General features: G+C 40.4%; 2 protein-coding genes across 11 annotated transcripts in view; one reads left to right on the forward strand and one right to left on the reverse strand.

The window, feature by feature from the left end:
* Window positions 1–3,268, reverse strand: part of LOC133411215 (CTD small phosphatase-like protein) — a 16,504-nt gene extending 13,236 nt beyond the window's left edge. For 4 of the 8 annotated variants that reach the window (XM_061693274.1, XM_061693270.1, XM_061693271.1 and 1 more), the window contains exons 1-2: window positions 2,615–2,678; window positions 992–1,271 (exon numbers count right to left, since the gene is read on the reverse strand). In XM_061693274.1, coding sequence (XP_061549258.1) covers window positions 992–1,097 — 106 coding nt within the window. In that variant the 5' untranslated portion in view covers window positions 1,098–1,271; window positions 2,615–2,678. Of the gene's footprint in view, window positions 1–991; window positions 1,272–2,614 lie in introns of all 8 variants that reach the window. The other 4 variants (XM_061693276.1, XM_061693272.1, XM_061693273.1 and 1 more) reach the window with 1 other exon arrangement.
* A 933-nt stretch (window positions 3,269–4,201) lies between these two features.
* On the forward strand, window positions 4,202–15,904 carry hhatla (hedgehog acyltransferase like, a). 3 transcript variants are annotated; one of them, XM_061694303.1, is made up of 13 exons: window positions 4,202–4,330; window positions 5,097–5,209; window positions 6,252–6,319; window positions 6,401–6,514; window positions 9,143–9,163; window positions 9,390–9,584; window positions 11,093–11,302; window positions 12,746–12,917; window positions 13,587–13,731; window positions 13,797–13,832; window positions 13,920–14,121; window positions 14,320–14,461; window positions 14,956–15,904. In XM_061694303.1, the coding sequence occupies exons 2-13, from the start codon at window positions 5,104–5,106 to the stop codon at window positions 15,096–15,098; spliced, it is 1,554 nt and encodes a 517-aa protein (XP_061550287.1). In that variant the 5' UTR covers window positions 4,202–4,330; window positions 5,097–5,103; the 3' UTR covers window positions 15,099–15,904. The 3 variants fall into 3 exon arrangements, with proteins under 3 accessions (XP_061550287.1, XP_061550288.1, XP_061550289.1); XM_061694304.1 differs by lacking the exons at window positions 4,202–4,330; window positions 5,097–5,209; window positions 6,252–6,319 and having other exon boundaries at window positions 6,482–6,592; XM_061694305.1 differs by lacking the exons at window positions 4,202–4,330; window positions 5,097–5,209; window positions 6,252–6,319; window positions 6,401–6,514 and adding an exon at window positions 6,549–6,592 and having other exon boundaries at window positions 9,143–9,158.
* The last annotated feature ends 1,759 nt before the right edge of the window (window positions 15,905–17,663 follow it).

Genomic DNA, 17,663 nt, shown 5'->3' on the forward strand with positions numbered 1-17,663 from the left:
TGTTCCAATACTTTTGGAGGGGACTGTAAGTCAGACCTACGTCTGCGTCATTTTTGCAATGGTCAACTTCTTGTTACACCAGCGAGATAATTACAAATGCCAAAAATTGAGATGGAAGAAGTGCATCTGCAACATTAGACCTTTGGCATAAAAGTTAAAATTAAGTGCTTTACTTTTACTGTTTACGTCCTATTATAGATATGAACTTCTATTTCGACTTAAACTAACCTTTACACTTGTATGACAGTTAAGGATATTAAAATGCAAGTTAAGTTTTAATGGTGACAATTCGACCTTGGAACAGATTACTTCCATTTCCATTATTTCGTTATGAGACTGAATGGTTTTTAAATCCCAACAAAATTGGAACTAATGGACTCCAACAGAATGAGTTAAACCTCAGAGATTCCAACATATTTTACAAACATCTATGATGACAAAAAAATAAATAACTAAAATAAAACACCAATAAACCCTAAACTATTTTCACAATCCTTATACAATCCTGTTAACTCCGTAGGAGGTGTGTGTATAATATCATGAGATTGGAGGCATGATGTAAGTGCCACTACTCCATGTCATACACACGTGAAGGCTTGAACCACTAGAAGAGTTGAGTCACAACTTTAAATAGCTGACCCTCCTGCTATTTCATTCTCACATTCAAGATTTTAACAAAGACAAAAGAAAATCCACAATACCCCAGTGAGCCCATACTTCAATCAAGACCATTTTCCCTAATTGTAAGCCCAAATGAAACATTTCAAAGATAATGGTCATCTTTTTAAGTAGCTAAGCTTGGCCCTGAGGTCAGTGTTGCACGAGCCAACAAGGCAGGGATCTATAGTTAGGCTGCTGTTGGGCAACTAATGTAGCCACATGTCATATAACATTCAGTAGAGGAGCTCCGTTTTTTTTTCCCTCCCCCCCAGGAGAGGTGCTCAGTTTTTGTCCAGACAACTTGGAGCCTGTTCAATTGAAGGAGGTCTACCTGGTAAATTCCTCTGGAACAGCTGCTGGGATGGGCTACAAGTCAGGTGATTTGGAGTAGATGAGCAAAGACAAATCAGTGACTGAGTGCACAGTAAACATATCATAAACCTCAGCAATCTTATGTACAATCTTTGACAGAACGTGCACGGTTTGACTTTTTTTTGGGGGGGTTGGGGGGGGATTTTTCACTTTCCTTCCCTTCAAAAAGATTGATTAATCCATCATTAACAATTCAGTTGATTGTGTGGAATTGATTGTCGCTTCACCACATCTTGAATCTATGGAGGCAAAATGGAGTGCATTACTTGGCTGCAACTAGCAGAGGTGCTATTGATTGATTTGCAAGCGGCAAAGTTTGTGAAAAATATAATGAAGGTAATATTTGTGTTTCCTATTGTGGTGTCTTTATTTTCACTATTTTAGTTTAGTCTGATCTTAGATAATAAACACACAGCCACAAACCTTCTGTATTATAATCACATCCTAAAATGCTAGCTGCTCAAGGGAAGTTGTACAACAGGTTCCTTATGCCTTTTTCTTAATGAACGCCTTGTGTTTTTTTTATACTTACAAGAAATGCTAAGAATAGCAAATTTTAAGTTTAAACTGTAATGTATTTGTGTTCTTGGCTCACTGAAAATATTTCCTGACATAAAAACACAGTTTGTTGCTCAATATGAATTTAGGAAGTAAAACAGTCAATTATCTAAAAAAAAAATTAAAAAAATGGTTATTCGCGTTTAAGTGAAATGGCTTATTTTTTCTTGTGTATTCATAGTTGGTCTTTAAACAAGCAAAAATCTAATTAATCCGAAGACTCGATTATTCGATAACATTTTTAGTAGGATACTCGAGTACTAAAATATTTGATAGCTGCAGCCCTAAATAAACCACAACAAAGTCCACCTAGACAACTTCTCCAGGCAGCATTATAGCATTTAATACAACAGTGGCATCCACACAGAAAATCTGAACATTCAGAGATTCTCATTCTCATTTCATTCAAAATATTTTTTCAATTGATTGTTAATTTCCCCCATAAAGTCAAATGTGCGTCTCTATTCAGAAAAAAAAAAACAATCACTGCTACAATTTAGAAAACAGCATACTGCTAAAGCCAAAGACAATTAACAATCAAAGCCAACAACTTCATTTCTAAATAATTTGAGAGCATACTAGCATAACTTTAGATTTAGGAGGAGGAAATAATATCCTTCAACCAGACAACAAAATAACCTCCCCAAACCTTTCCCATTGATTCTCATATATTCTTGCATGTCATAATGGGAAGTGTTTGTTTGTTTGTTTGTTTGTTTCTTCTGAACAGCAGAGTGGACCTTTTAACTCGAGTTAAAGGGGTCAAATTTGACCAACGATGAGCCCCAACACTCGCGTATCCTTCATGGCGACTATGCGGTGACTGGTTCCGAAACACTTTAGAAACCTGTTGCTGAAAGAGTTTGTGTCCAAATACTACTTGTACTTTCAACTTAACGATATGACGTTCACGTACAGTTGGGCGCAAGTAGCTGCGCCAACACCACCAGCTTAGAAGTAGTTAGCGAAGCTAGCTACGAAGCTAGCTACTGTTACGTCCATTCGTTCACCCATTTTTTCTTACCTTTTTCCTGGTTGAAAGATATTATTTCCTCCTCCTTGGGGTTGGCAACTTGGGTTATTATGGACATGTGGTCCATTGTTATTCCGCTTCGAGACTCCCGCAATATTAGCCCGCTTGCTCGGGGGAGCTAGCTAACGTTAGCTAGCTGTTTAAGCCGAGGGAGATCAGGTAGCCCACAAAAGACACACAAGCGTCCCGGGCGAAGCGTTGTGGCAGCGGGGGTAGCCAGCCAGCTAGCTCGGTAGTCAATAAAAGCCGCTTAAGGACTGTCATCTATAACTCTGTGCAAAATAACATTCTTTTCGCGGATAACCTCGACAGCGAGCCGCTTAAAAGTCAAACAAAACGACGTTGGATACCCCGAGCAGAAGTTAACAACTAGCCTTGTGGTTAGCGGGTTAGCCGTGAAGCTCCGATCATCGCCCCCGCCCCCCCCCCCCCAAAAAAAATAATGATGTGCAAGCGTCCGTGGCTGCTGCGGCGTCGAAAACAGGCTGTTGAGGAGTTATTTTTGTCCCAAAAAGAAAGCAAGACGCTGTAAAATTAGCGAGTTGGAGCAGTCCGTGCTAGCACTACATTCCCCGTGCAACATGGAGGCTTCTTTTTCTTTTCTTTTTTTTTTGTTATGTATTTGGAGTTGCATCTAAAGCCGGGCCGCACGGACTCCGAGTGGGCGGGGCGGGGGGGACGGGACGCTTTGCTTCTGTCGTGGATTCTGCGAGGGCTGAACCACGTCGCTGGAAACTCACGCCGCCTTCTCGAGCTGCAGTTCCTAAACTTGTAAAAATTTATTTGTGACATGATAACCACAGTCATTGACTTATTGTAAGTCGTTGCTCATTCTGCATAACACTCTAATTGTATACGACAGCTTTGCACTGCATTAGAGATGGAATTGAAAATTGTATCATACCGCATTTTATTTTGTGTGCAAAATCAGATCAGCTCATCCTTTAATGATACTCAGAGGGGGAATTCAGGTGTTTCATCAGTACAGCACACAGAAGGTTGTTCAACAACAACAATAATAAGGCGTGCATAGAATAAAACATAAAATACATAAAACAATGTGACAATATATATGTATACAGTCCATGTTAATTGTATTTAAGGGAACGTATAAATTAACAATGATTCCATTATAAGTATTCTTATATATTTTTGTTTCTATATTTGAAAATGTGTGTATCTTTGAAGTTACATTCATTGTTAATGCGCGCGTCGGTGAATTTAAACAAAATCCCATTTGGTATAATATAGCATTAAAAGAACTGTTACAGTGAGTGTATGTTATACAGTATGTGTATTTCCACTCGCCAAGCCAATATAAATAATCAGCTAAGTGATGCATCTTTGAGTGGATGCTACTGACTGATGCACCTGCTATCCCCCTCGTTTTAACCCCAGTGAATGTCCCTGAGTGTTTGGTTGCTCTCCGGTGAGCCAACACTGTGGACCACCCCTTACTGTGGTGCAGCAGTGGAGGATAAATATAACCCCCCCACCCCATCCCACCCCACCTCCTCCCTCCTCTACCTCCTCCATTCGTTGAGTTCTGCAACATCCTGAGTGGCCAAGGCTGGCAAATGCAGGCAGCAAGCAGCAAGCCCCCACAAGGCGGATGATCTAGCCTCCTACTGCCACCACCACCTTTTCTTTGATTTCTTCTCAATTCCGAGGAGACGGTCTCTATCGGCTGTGTGGAGCGGACGCAAGGTTAGTGAAGTTTTGTACAGTAATAATGAAGTCCAACCCTATGTATGTGCAGTAAAACATTTTACTCTCAGTTTGTATGCAGGACACTTTGCACCACTCCTGCTGCTTAACCATGTTTACTTGGCATTGTGCAGCACAGGATCCTTTTCTTTCCAACTCTTATTTAACAAAGTATAATAATAGATCGAGAATAATGCACAAATAAAACCAGCAAACGGATGCACCACTCTTGGTCATTCCTGTCATTACTAAGTGGATTGAAGAGAAGCGCCAGCTCAGATCACATAGCACTGCAGCTGCGCACCAACTGCTCGGGCTATAATAGGAGCGAGAGGTAAGGTTGCAAAGCTGACCATGCTGATTCCAAGGAGCCAGAGCCCTGCAATCCTATTTAAGTCACTGTCCTGTCATCTCCTAAAGGCTTAGCAGTACAATGTCAACTTGCGAAAAGTCTGGATGTGACAACAACAACTGGACCCCTTTAAACATCATCATGTGTTTGTGAATGACATTGATGCCCTAGTAGCCTGAAATGTTCTTTTTACTACCTTGTATTGATCAAATGTTACTGGAAACTATTGATTTATATAGCATACAACTCGCCACTTCAGTTAGTGATGTCATTTGTCAGTGGCTACAGCGATACATGAATCAACATCACAAAACATCCCCTTTTATTTCCCCAGCTGTGTTTTCCCATTCATAATTCACCCTTCATAATGCTGTGTGGTAGATGTTTTGCTTAACTGAGGCCTCCTTTGTGCAGATCCAACATGGGGATCAAGGCTGGCCTCCCCAGATATGAGCTGTATCTCTACACTGCTGTACTCTCTGGGGCCTTGGCATGGGCTGCCAGTTGGATAGTTGAGGCTTCAAGCGGTGAGTGGCCGGGCGTACTGTATCATTGCAAAATACACCATTTATTGTCCACTGTTCTACACATCCAGTAACTGTTGGAAGACTTAAGCACCACCCCTCCTAAGATCGTACACCTTTCTATTAATATGAGGACAATTAAAGGATAACCCAATTACTCTCTTGATGAAATTCTGTCAGATTAAATTTCACGGTTACACTCAGCTGACAATTTTCACACAGTTAAGCCTGAAACAATGCCAGCTGTTTCTGCATAATAGTTAAAGTCATTACTCAGACTTGAATGGCCTGAGTGTGATGCGGTGAATGGTACGGTCAGTGCAGTGACCTTTTCTGCTGCAGTGTTAGACATTATTATTATCCTATCCTTTCAGCTTTTCTATTTTGTGTCTTGAAATGCTCATATAAGGCTGGTTAAACAGCTGAGGGTTTCATGCGACACTAACTCTGTATCCTGGAAGTAAAAGTGTGGCTTTGTGCCCACAAGTTAGAGGCTTTCCCTCGTTGATACCTCTTTTCACAGCCATTAGTTTAATCGGGCAAAGCTGTTGGACCTGCCGGGAAGCTGCATGGTTATCCAATTGTGTATTTTTATGATAAACCAAAATCAACACCAAGATTCAGATTGTATTCATTGCAGTTTTTAATAAGGATACAGTACTTACGGAAGGTTCCACCATACAGTATAACATTTGCGTAAAGAACCTGGAACATCACCATGAGTCTATTATGTAATATCTAATTTTGTGACATTGATTGAAGTGCGAGAGCAAAGTCACTGAATAATCCCCCAATTGCATAATAAATGAAATAATTCTCTTTGCTGATCTTTCAGATCTGTCTATTGCTTGTTAGCCAATGCTCTGTATAGCTACTTTATATCTAACCAATTCAATTCAAAACAACATCACACATTGGTTTGGTATGTGATCGTATTACAATTTCAAAAGACAAAAAAAAAAAACTATTCACGCCAAATGGTTTGAGCATTTCCATCCAGCATATTGCTCTGTAGTTATTCTGCAAAATTGTGTTCTGTATTCAGAGAATGTCAGCAGAAAGGCATTCAAAGAAAGTGTAAAACCGGGATGGTATTACTTTGGCAGGAAAATGGTAAGTTATATAGAGCTCCTTGGATTGTGTGTGTGTGTGTGTGTGTGTGTTTTTTTAAATCAATCATGATCTATTCCACAGGATGTTGCAGACTTTGAATGGGTGATGTGGTTCTCAACATTCCGCAATCATATTCTTTTTGCTCTCACCGGTCATGTGATTTTTGCCAAGATCTTCACCTTGCTGGCCCAAAAGGTGCATGCACGTGTGTACTGTATGTGTGTTTCATAGCGAGAGACAATGAGGATTGCCATGGCATGGCACTGCATGCAGGTATAGTTGCCTCTTTGTGAACACTATATATTTATATATGTATTGAATATTTGTGCATGTTGTACTGTATATGTTTCTAGATAGATTCAAGCCCACCATTCTGTTGTATTGTAATGTATTTCAAACAGAATAATTGGCATTCAGCGGCACGGTGGATGACTTTGACTTGTTAGCGCATCTGCCTCACAGTTCTGAGGACCGGGGTTCAAATCCCGGCCCCCCCTGTGTGGAGTTTGCATGTTCTCCCTGTGCCTGTGTGGGTTTTCTCCGGGTACTCTGGTTTCCTCCCACATCCCAAAAACATGCGTGGTAGGTTGATTGAAGACTCTAAATTGCCCGTAGGTGTGAATGTGAGTGCAAATGATTTTTTTGTTTATATGTGCCCTGCGATTGGCTGGCGACCAGTTCAGGGTGTACCCCGCCTCTCGCCCAAAGACAGCTGGGATGGGCTCCAGCACGCCCGCGACCCGAGTGATGATAAGCGGTACAAAAAATGGATGGATGGATAATTACCATTCAATTTACTGATAATTGATGACTGACAGGAGGCATTGGGCATTGCAAATAATTAGATTTTGTTTCATTTACTTGATTCCAGTTGAAATACAAACCTCAGATCCAATGAAGATGGGATGTTGTGTAAAAAATAAATAAAAACAGAATACAATGTTTTGCAAATCCTTTTCAACCAATTAAATTGAATACACTAAAAACAAAAGATATTTAATGTCCAAACTGATCAACTTTATTGTTTTTGTTTAAACTTTATTGTTTTTGTTTTTATAAATATTCATTCATTTTGAATTTGATGCCTGCAACACATTCAAAAAAGGTGGGACAAAGGGGCATGTTTACCATTGTATTCATTGTGTAGTCATCACTTTTCCTTTTAACACCACTCAAGCATTTGGGAATTGAGGAAACTGGGCAAGGTAAGGAAAGGCAAATTGATTTATAGATTGTATTTCATACACAAGGTAACTCAATGTAATTCACATGATTAAAAGCATTTCAAAACAAAGAGCAAAAAGACATTTAAAAATAAAGTACAGAAAATTGAAGGACAGCTAAATAAAATTACCAAAAACGTATATTGCAAGAAACACTAATTGTTGAAGCTTTGTAGGTGGAATTCTTTCCCATTCCTGCTTGATGTACAACTTCAGTTGCTCAGCAATCCGAGGTCTCCATTGTCGTATTTTGCGCTTCATAGTGTGCCACACATTTATCAATGGGAGACAGGTCTGGAGTCTGGACTCCTGGCAGGCCAGTCTAGTACTGGCCCTCTTTTACTACGAAGGCACACTGTTGGAAAACATGCAGAATGTTGGAAACATTCTGAAAAAGACGTTGCTTGGATGGCAGCATATGTTGCTATAAAACCTGTATGTACCTTTCAGCATTAATGGTGCCTTCACATACAGTATGTGCAAGTTACCCATGCCATGGGCACTAACACACCCCCATACCATCACAGATGCTAGCTTTTGAACTTTGTGCTTATAACAATCCAGATGGTCCTTTTCTTCTTTGGCCCAGAGGAAGAGCAACTTGAAATGTGGACTCATCAGACCACAGACCACTTTGCATCAGTCCATATCAGAGGAGCTTGGACCCAGAGAAGCCGGCTGGTGGCGTTTCTGGGTGTTGTTGATATATGACTTTCACTTTCCATTGTAGAGTTTTAACTTGCATTTGTAGCTGTAGCGACGAACTGTGTTAACTGACAATGGTTTTGTCTTTGACATGTAGCATGTCACATGACATGGTAGCAATATTCTGCACGTAATGATGCTGTTTTTTATTGCAGTGCCGCGTGAGGGATCGAAAGTCAAAGGCTTTGAATGTTGGTTTTCGGCCTAGCTGCTTACATGCAGAGGTTTATTTAGATTTCCTAAATCTGTTGGTGATATTTTGGACCGTTGATGATGAAATCCCTGAATTCCTTGCAATTGCACGTTGAGAAACGTTGTTCTTAAACTGCTGGACTATTTGCTCACGGAGATGTTCACAAAGTGGTGAACCTCGCCCTATCCTTGCTTGTGAACAACTGAGCCTTTCGGGAATGCTCCTTTTATACTCAATCATGACACTCACCTGTTTTCAATGAACCTATTCACCTGTGGAATGTTCCAAACAGGTGTTTTTTTTCTTTTGTTACCCCTGCACCAGCTTTTTTGGAATGTGTTGCAGGCATCAAATTCAAAATGAGAGAATATTTGCAACAAACAATAACGTTTATTAGTTGGAACATTAAATATCTTATCTTTGTATGCATTCAATTGAATATAGGTTGAAAATGATTTGCAAATCATTGTATTCTGTTTTTATTTACGTTTTGCACAACATCCCAACTTCATTGGAATTGGGGTTTGTATATGCATACTCAAATATGTATTGACTAGAGGCATGAGAATGGGCTGAATGTCACTGAGTTGAGTTTCATTTTAGTTGTACAGTATAAAATCATTGCAATTCATTGAAATCCGTCATATTTAAAACATAGTGTTTTAAACATGTTTTCTGTCTTGTTTCATGCTGACAATGAAGATTGGTGTTGATGGATGTAAGGTAACCTTTATAAACTTGTGAATGTTTGTCATCTTTGCACTTGTGTTGTTTCATTTGACTCACTTAGCCGTGCTTTACTCACTATCTAAACACTTGTCCATTGTGGTAGACGACATTTTTCTTCTGGCACTAACAGCACTCTTCATTTGTTAAACTACGATAAGTCATAAAAATACAAAGATCAAGTCATTGCATCAATGTAATAGTGACTCCTCTTTCCCCACAGCACAGATCATGCATCTTCTGTGTGTACGGTGGTTTGGCGGTCCTGGTCACGATGGGCTGGACCTTCATGGCTTTAGTTCTCTCTCATTGCGTCATACTGTACAGCGTCGCCATGATCAAGATGAAATGGATGTGCTTTGCTGCAGGCCTGGCCACACTAGCCTCAATCAAGCTGGAGCCCTATAACTCCTGGCAGGTGAGTATCAATGTTGCCACAGTTAACTTGACAAAGTACTGGTAACTTTGTTACTTTATTGATTATTTGAAATTTTAAGTATCATTGTCTTTGTTACTTTACTGATGACTTGAAGGAGCTAATTTAGATTTCAAGTAACATTTAGTGACTTTCAGTAGCTGCCGAGTGGCAGTAATATTACTTAGCCACAGTACAAAAAGAGCATTAAGAAATTAAGTGACATCCCATTCCTCATCCAGAGGGTTCAATATGACATCGGTCCACCCCTTGCAGCTATAACAGCTTCAACTCTTCTGGGAATGTTGTCCCCAAGGTTTAGGAGTGTGTTTATGGGAATTGTTGACCATTCATGTCGAAGCACATTTGTGAGGTCACACACTAATGTTGGACAAGAAGTCCTGGCTCTCAGTATCCGCTCTTATTCATCCCAAGGGTGTTCTATCAGGCCTGCGAATATTGTCATTCATCCAGGTTATTTCATTCTCAGGGCATTCAATCCATCACAACTGGACTGTTCTGTTTGTCTTAGAAGAGGTTTCGCGTTTCATCCGAGCAGGCTTCATCAGTTCATGCAACAAGGCATTTAGTAAGGACGCACAAGCCAGTGTTTGTGTGGAAGACTCAACTATTTATGTTCCAATTTAGAGGCATGCCACGTATGGAATCATTCTTTTGGAATGCAAAAAAGGGGGAGAGCCGTCGAGCCGCCTGGCCGAGGGGTCATTGTCAGTCCACTGGTGTCTTTGGCTCAAAATCCCCTCATTGATATTCCATTCACTTGTAAAGTGGTCGTTGGGTCACCTGAGAGGCAAAAGACAGAATAGTGGCTACCGCACAAGTTCATTTTGTTGTTTTAAAAGCGGGATTACGGCCAACTGTACTCATTTTGTTGTTCGTCAGTTTGTTCATAGCTCATTGCTTTACCTGATTCCTTCCACACACACGCACGCGCAGGCACACACACAAACACACATGCCAGCATGACTATGTTCTTAAATGTGTAATTAAACAAGCAACAACAATTAATCACACTTTTCTTTAAGGAAAATAACACAAATATTGTAGCAACACTAACGCTGTGCATTTTTCTTGCACTTTGAATTTTTTGCAACTTTACTGTGGACTGTATAGTAAACGATGACATCCCACTCATTTTCCCTCTATGTTTACGGAACAAATAGGTATTTTAATCAAGCAGGTTACTAGAAGTCATGATGACTGCTTCTTTAAGCCATCAGCAACCTGTGGTTGCTGAATATGAGTCGTTGTTGACTGTAGTATATAGCTTTGATTTGGCAGAACTGTAGTCTGACTACTTTTCTGAAGGCAGTAACGCGTTACATTGCTCTTTACTCAAAATGGCGGCCATTTTGGCATTACGCAAGTAATTCGTTACTGGCGTCACTGGTGAGTATTATCCCTTCCTTCAGTACTTAACCTATTGAACAATGTTTTTAATGACCTTACAGTACACAAATCCATCATATAATTACTCCTGACACCTGCAGGAAACATTGGTGACTGGCTCATTTGACCTGCAAGACATCCTCTTTTACGGAGGTTGCGGCTTCACCATCATGCGCTGTATGAGCTTCGCTTTGGAGAACTGTGAGAAGAAAGATGGCAACTACACTTTCTGTGACCTGCTGAAATACAACTTCTACCTCCCCTTCTTCTTCTTCGGACCTGTCATGACTTTTGACAAGTATCACACCCAGGTAATGTTTTGTCGAGTTGAGTGAATATGTTCACAAAACAGGTTAACGTTCAGGTTTTTATGTTTTAGGGTAGGAGTTACAGTTGTGTCGAGAAGTAGTTGAACAATGACAGTGACAATGATTTTGAAGAATATTCCATTGCTTTGCCTTCAAAAATCTTGAGTAGCTTTGGTAGTATGATGAGGGTCATTATCAAATAGCAGCAACAAAACTCTGTTTTTGAAGGATTTGTCCATGTGCAGCACTTCCTTCACCATACATGAAGTGTATAAACGGTTTGCAGACAACGTGGGGTTGAGGGTGGTGCGTGCCGGGGAAATTGTATTGGGGGACAGCTGCTGATGCCCCCCAAACCCGTTAGCATGCCCACCACCCTTTGCACGCCACTGCTCACAAACAAGCAGCAACAAGGAAGAAAAAAATGGCGGTTGAAATCAGCTTCAGACATCTGGGAATCATGGACATGAAATTATTTTCATCCAAGAATTAAAAAAGATGGTAATACTACAGCTGGTAGTTTTTTCTTTGCTAACATCAAAAGGATTTGTTGGGCAGCACTTTTGGCAGCAATCATCGGATTAAAGAATTCTCAGAACAATGGAAAAGACCAAGAAACTACGTCAACAATGAAGGAGGATTACATACAAGATTTGGGAAAGTGTTTTTTTTCTTTCTGAGCTACTTTTAAACAAGAGCAGTTAAAAACAAAAAATCGGACTGATTGGGTGCTTCAAAATCGATACCTTCACGCTTGACTGAAATTTGCAGCTGTCCAAGCAAAATGCTTCCGAACAAAAGTTTTATCGTCCGACAAGACAAAGTTTGAGCTATTTGGCCAGAAGTATGTTTTGAGGAGTCAAAGTTAATTTTTCAACCATTGTACCGATTGTTAGGCGGCACGTTGGCCGACTGGTTAGCACATCTGCCTTCAATAGAGTCTTCAATTAACTTACCCCGCATGTTTTTGGGATGTGGGAGGAAACCGGAGTAACCGGAGAAAACCCACGCAGGCACGGGGAGAACATCCAAACTCCGCACAGGTGAAGCCTGATTTGTCCTCAGAACTGTGAGGTCAAATAAATCATTAAAAGCCCAAAATAATTATGACACTTGTTCATGATGTGTGTATGTAAATATCTGACCACAACTGTATAAAGACAAAATAATATAAAATCTGCCATTGTCCAAATACGTCTGCTGCATGAGAGTACCATTTTGCAGTAAAGTGTCCCCAAAACCCCTGACATTTGACAAAATCTTACACTTTCTGTGGATGTCAAAGTGTTTTTGTACCGGTACTGTATACTGAAATTGCTCTTCGTGGTCTGCCTTCTAGTATTTCATATTCAATATGTCTACATCTAAGTGAATGGGACCTCATCTGGCCTTTCTTCCACTGAACATTGATTGGTGGTTCATAACAGCATTTGTCTGATACCACAGGCAAACAGCACCAAGCTAACCCGCAAGGAGAGGGAGATGTGGAACATCACTACCAAGGCTGTGTTGCACCTGGCAATAATTCTGATGGTGGATGTCTTCTTCCACTATCTCTACATCTTGACAATCCCCAGTGACATGAAGCTGGTAACCAAACTTTCTGACTGGTGTCTCGGTGAGTGGGCTCTTTATGTGATTTTAAACATACTTTCTTGTTTGTTGGTATACAGCGGTTGAGCCATCACCTTGCATTGAAGTCCTTAGCAAATAATAATGGTATATTTTTCATCTGACAGATTTTAGGAACAAATCAAATAAAATAAAACGTGTATTGAGACATTCACCTGACTTCTGCGCAGGCTGTATGGGTTCAGGGCTCAGTGACGTTGCGAATGTGACTCTGAACGCTTGTGTGTCTCAATATGTGTGCTGTGCCGACCAACGCAGGGTGTAGTCTGCCTTTCGCCTGATGCCCGTAAGTGTGCAGGATTAGTGGTAGAGACTACCGATGGATGGATGGGATGCATTGCTGATGCACAACCAGCATGGGAGCATTCAGTGATTGTAGGTGTACTGTGAGTGGGAATGGTTGTGTGTGTGTGCTCAGATTGACTGGTGACCACAAGGGTTTTAGTACTTCTTTGGCAGAGGTTATTGTGTTTCTGCTCTTTAATTGATCAATTATTAGAATAAGAATAGCAACTACCCACTTCTACTGTTGATATTTACTGGAACTACCGAGTCCATCAATTTGCTTTACTGTTCATTGTTATTCTTTCCTTTCTTTATTTTACATGAAATGGAAATAGGATTGTCGAGGAAATTCACTTGTTTACCTTTGCAGCTGGACTGTCTTACTCCAACCTGGTGTATGACTGGTTAAAATCAGCCGTGATGTTTGGAGTGATTAACACAGTGGCAAGACTGGACCACCTAGACCCTCCTCAGCCTCCAAAGTGTATCACAATGCTATATGTCTTCGCTGAGACGTGGGTATTTCATGTTGGATCCAGAATTGGAAGAGGACTGTTGTTAAATGTATTTTACTTTTTAGGCACTTTGACAGAGGCATCAATGACTGGCTATGCAAGTAAGTATTTCACTAAAAGCCCTCTGACTAACACAGATTCATGTTTAATCCCATCATCGAATTACTTCATAATCGGATATTTCTCAGGTATGTTTATGACTACATTGGTGGAGATCACGATAAAGTCTTCAAGGAGCTCCTGGCCACCACGAGCACCTTTGCTATCACCACCCTATGGCTTGGCCCACGTGAACTGGTTTATATCTGGTCCTTTTTTAACTGCTTTGGCCTCAACTTTGAGCTTTGGGTGGGCAAGTTCTTCTCTTTTCCGCCATTTTCTACCATAGAGGTGAGAAACATAATCCCACAAACCATTCAAACCCACAACCAATATATACTGCATGACATTTGGGTCGCTTCCCGGGATTTGGGTCCCTCCTGTCAGTCATGGGCCCTTACAATGGTCAACCCTTACCCCACTTACAACGTCGCTGGGTGTACTCATGAAGTGTGAACTAAATGCCACTTACTATACTCGTTCATGTAGGGTTTTATGGGTGAAGCCATGTCACGCAGGATCCGAGGTTTGTTCAACGCTGCCAATTTCTGGGCCATCATCCTCTACAATGTTCTTTCCCTGAACAGTTTGGAATTTGCCAAACTGGTTGGAAGAAGGCTGATTTTCAAAGGTAGGGAAACCCTGCCCAATCCCTTTACTGTCCTATTTCCAGAGCTGGCAAAGGCACTCAGACTCAGCTACATTGCTAGCATGGTCGATTCATGATGGAGTATTGCCAAACACAAAATATTACCGGTTTGATGTTGTGTTTTTTGGGAATGTCCAATCAATTAAAAATACAAAAGATCAATTTATGTGACGACCCGGTGAGAACGGTAACATTGGTGGTGTGTTTTCGAAGCCCAGCCATGCAGCCGTCCGCGTGTAGGACACCGCCGGTATACAGTATGTGTTTACCCTAGATTTGTCTTGAGAGCTGTCCAAGTCTTTCTTTTTGACTTGTGTCGCTAACCGATTAAATAATAATAATCCGGCCAAGAAACTTTAATACTGCAGTCTCCTTGGCGAGGAGCTGCAGTGTCTCCCCACGAGGCTGCATGTATGTGGCGCGTGTGTGTAAATGATTGACACACTATTCTGTAACATTGGCTTTTTTCTTTTCAGGTTTTCCCCTCTCCACACTCTCTGTGTTATTGGTGACCTACTGTGGAGTACAGCTTGTCAAAGAGCATGAAAGACAGCAAGCACTGCAGGAGGATGTGCAGCCAGTTAAACCACTAGATGGTGGCAAAGAAAAGGCAGAATAAACAGACGTCCAAGTCAATGCTCCCTAATATTTGATACGTCTGCAGCCTTCAAAACAGAACCAGACTGTAACAGCCAGGTTGTGACTTAGAGTACATTGGTCACAATTCAGTGTTTTTGCTATCGTTTGTCAGATGTTTCCTCAAGTGCACTTCCAGGTGATAATTATCGCCATCTTTGGCACAAAGACCCAAACATTGCAAAGTGTAAGTATGTTAATTATAGTTTGAATGAGGTAATAATGAATGAGCGCACAGTATTTAATGGAACAACCACTGAGTCTTTGTACTTGTTTCCAGTTATTCTTTATTTCCCTCAAATTCAAGAATCTGTTTAGTTATAACTGTGACGATAATATCTGAGGATTTGTATTTCATCGGAAAATGTCTTACACTTTAACCGACACAATGTTTTAAGGGCTAAACGTGAAACCGTGTTGCCACTAATGGAGTGCAATGAAGCAAGAATAAACATAAACGGTGCTGTGGAGTCCTCCACAATGCATGCAGCTAATTGTATTTATTTATATTTGTTCCAAAGACTCAAGGCACGATACAGGCCATAATGCTTAGTAATATCGACCAAGAAAATGTTGGATCTTGTTGAAAGTGTCCTGTCCCCACTGGAAAAAGACAGCCACTGTTATAACAACGGGAAGTGATTGCAGGAGTGACTTTTCTGCAAACCTCTTCCCTTTCAATGAAGGGCATTGTTGCCTTTTCTACCTGTGCCCAAAGCCTGCTGTGCTACCCTCACGTTTACATTGCCTTTTCTCTACAGGACCTTTAATCGAAAGGAAAATAAAGTCTTGTTCCATCCAGAAATGATCTGTTTATTGGAGCACAACGAGTTAAATCGGGAAGCAGGTGTTGCTCAGAGAGCACCGTCTTCAAAGTGCTAGAATTCGATCTGTTAAATTGTTGACGTTGTTATGTCACTGAGTGAGCCGTTGCCTTCTATCACCACAAGATGGCCTGGTTTAGACAAATTAGCTTAGTATTGTTACACTCACACAATAACATTAAACGGAACCTTTAAAGGCCAGACAAACCAATGCTTATTAAATCTGTTCTTCTCCTCTGGTGACTCTGAACTTGGTTGCCCTCTGCCTCCTTCTCCAGTTATTGCTGTTGCTGTGACAGATAACACATCTGTCAACAATTAGTATTTGGTGCATTTTGAATGCATTTTTAACAAAACTTACATTTGAACAGCACATAGATCAGTCACATTTAAGTCCCTTTATGTGGGTTCTATAAAATTACCTACTTCTATTAGAACTAAACTTTGTGTCATTCACCCTTTTATTTATAATACAACATCTGATTGATTGTACAAAAAAAACATATGTTCTAAAATTATTGACAGTATAGTCTGCAGTCACATTGCATCATCCTGAAAGGTCTTTCCTCCCCCCGACAAAAAATGTCAATTTTGGGCTTCCACGTCAATGCTGCAAATTGAAAATACGATTTAGAATCGTCATCATTGTTCCTTTTTGATCCCTGAAGGGGAACTCATTTTACACTCTGCCGTTTAATCTTCATGTTGCTTGCATCACACAGGCAATAATTTCACACACTTGCAAGCAAGGGAGCCATATTAGGGTAATGGGGCAGCTCGGCGTGTTTCAAGGTTCAATGTTTCTCTTTGTTTGTCTCCCTTAGGAGAAATTTGCCATGCAACAAGGGACATATAAGCAATCATATATCAACATCACAAAGAAACACCACATAGAAATTAGGTTCGAGCACAGGTGTCAAACTCATTTTTTTGTCACAGAAAACATTGTGGAGTTATGGTTTCCCTCAAAAGGCCAGTATGACTGTACAACCATAGAAATGTTTCATCATCTCATCATATTATCACACATAAACAATCAATTGATGGATAACTAGTTTTGAAATCAGAAGTCGAGGATAGTAGTTCAACTATTGTTCAGGTTACTTTAAAAAAAAAAAAAAAAAAAAAAGGGGTTCTGTAACAAAAATCTTTTCTTTTTCTTGGGACAGATTTTAATAGTTCATACACGCAAGTTCAATACATGCAGAGCATCTGATGAGAAGATCTGTTGTTGAAATATTTCCAAAGGGGTGTTCAGAAATGTGTACATAACCATGACCTTTCTCACATAAAAAAAAAAAAAATATATATATATATATATTAAAGATCTGTTTATTTCAACTGTCAAGGTTACAATGCAATTACATAGCTCATGTGTTTACGATCCTAAAGAATTTGGGGTTTTGGCACCTTGCTCAAGGCCACCTCATTATTATCCCGTAAAGAGACACACATACAGTATCTCCAATAACTAGTCCCACTTCTCATAGAAATGATAGCGGTAATGAAACCAACAGTTATTTTGTCCCAATTGTCTTCCAAGACCTGGTTCAGTGTAGCGATAGTATTCTTCCTGTACTCACCCTACATGACTGTTTTTCCTTAAGGTCATGTAGGCTGTGTGAATTGCATAAAAAAAAAAACAGCCTGATGAGCTATTAAGCTCTATATAACATGCTCTCACCACTCTTCAGCGTTCAGCTGTTTGTGGGGATCCACGTGGT

This window comes from Phycodurus eques, chromosome 13, assembly GCF_024500275.1.
Source record: "Phycodurus eques isolate BA_2022a chromosome 13, UOR_Pequ_1.1, whole genome shotgun sequence".
In the NCBI taxonomy this organism is placed as follows: domain Eukaryota; kingdom Metazoa; phylum Chordata; class Actinopteri; order Syngnathiformes; family Syngnathidae; genus Phycodurus; species Phycodurus eques.

What these genes read in the sequence shown, in the direction of transcription:
- hhatla (XM_061694303.1), top strand. Translation starts at nt 5,104, where the DNA reads ATGGGGATCAAGGCTGGCCTCCCCAGATATGAGCTGTATCTCTACACT. An exon ending in TTGGTGTTGATGGATGTAAG is followed by an intron (nt 9,164 to 9,389) that starts GTAACCTTTATA and finishes CTTTCCCCACAG; the next exon opens with CACAGATCATGCATCTTCTG. An exon ending in ACTTTCTGACTGGTGTCTCG is followed by an intron (nt 12,918 to 13,586) that starts GTGAGTGGGCTC and finishes TTACCTTTGCAG; the next exon opens with CTGGACTGTCTTACTCCAAC.